Source organism: Nicotiana sylvestris, chromosome 12 (genome assembly GCF_000393655.2).
Source record: "Nicotiana sylvestris chromosome 12, ASM39365v2, whole genome shotgun sequence".
Lineage (NCBI taxonomy): Eukaryota > Viridiplantae > Streptophyta > Magnoliopsida > Solanales > Solanaceae > Nicotiana > Nicotiana sylvestris.
Window position 1 is genome coordinate 24,867,949 of NC_091068.1, and position 822 is coordinate 24,868,770.

Genomic DNA, 822 nt, shown 5'->3' on the forward strand with positions numbered 1-822 from the left:
AGTCAGGTCCAAGAAACTTATACCGAAGATGGGTGGGCAGTGGTTTCAACTCCAGCTTTGGTGGTTCCTCAATGGATGGTTTGGTTGGAGGAGTTTCTCTATTTTCTAAGTGCAAGGGCTCAAATTCAAGAGTTCTATCCCAGAATCCTCTACCCTCTAACGCCAACACCCATTCTGCCAGTTCTTCTCCATTCACCTCATCTAAATTCATCAAACGTGCAGCAATGGGGTCCTCAATAGTCAGCATCTCATCATTAGTCTCTACGATTACATCCACAACATCAATAAGAGAGCAATTGGCGAATTCACTTGGTCGCCTCATAGATTTCTGCACATTGAATGTTATCTCTTCGTCGTTCAATCTCATCTTGAGCTACCAGTATCACAATCAATGAGAGCTCTCCCAGTGGCCAAGAACGGCCTTCCCAAAATTATGGGAATCTCTTCATCCACTTTGCAGTCTAAGATCACAAAATCTGCAGGGATCACAAATTTCCCTACCTGAATCAACACATCATCCAGGATACTAGAGGGTCTTTTTACAGTCCTGTTAGCCAGCTGCAACAACATAGAGGTGGGTCTAGCTCTTCCAATACCCAACCTCTTATAGATCGCTAGGGGAATAAGATTTATGTTGGTCCCTAGATCACAAAGTGCTTTAGCGAAAGCAAAATTACCAATAGTGCATGGAATTGTAAAGCTCCCTGGGTCAGACAACTTCTCAGCAATTGGTCTAGTCACCGTTGCACTACAGGTCTGAGTAAGAGTAACTGTGGCCAAGTCTTGGAAATCAAATTTTCGGGACATTAAGTCCTTCATCAT

General features: G+C 43.6%; 1 protein-coding gene across 1 annotated transcript; it reads right to left on the reverse strand.

The window, feature by feature from the left end:
* Positions 1-363: 363 nt before the first annotated feature.
* LOC138882803 (uncharacterized) lies at positions 364-822 on the reverse strand. Its single transcript, XM_070163436.1, has one exon. The coding sequence runs from the start codon at positions 820-822 to the stop codon at positions 364-366; it is 459 nt and encodes a 152-aa protein (XP_070019537.1).

Bases quoted from the DNA above. Each gene is read 5' to 3' on its own strand.
- LOC138882803 (XM_070163436.1), bottom strand. From the start codon at position 822: ATGATGAAGGACTTAATGTCCCGAAAATTTGATTTCCAAGACTTGGCC.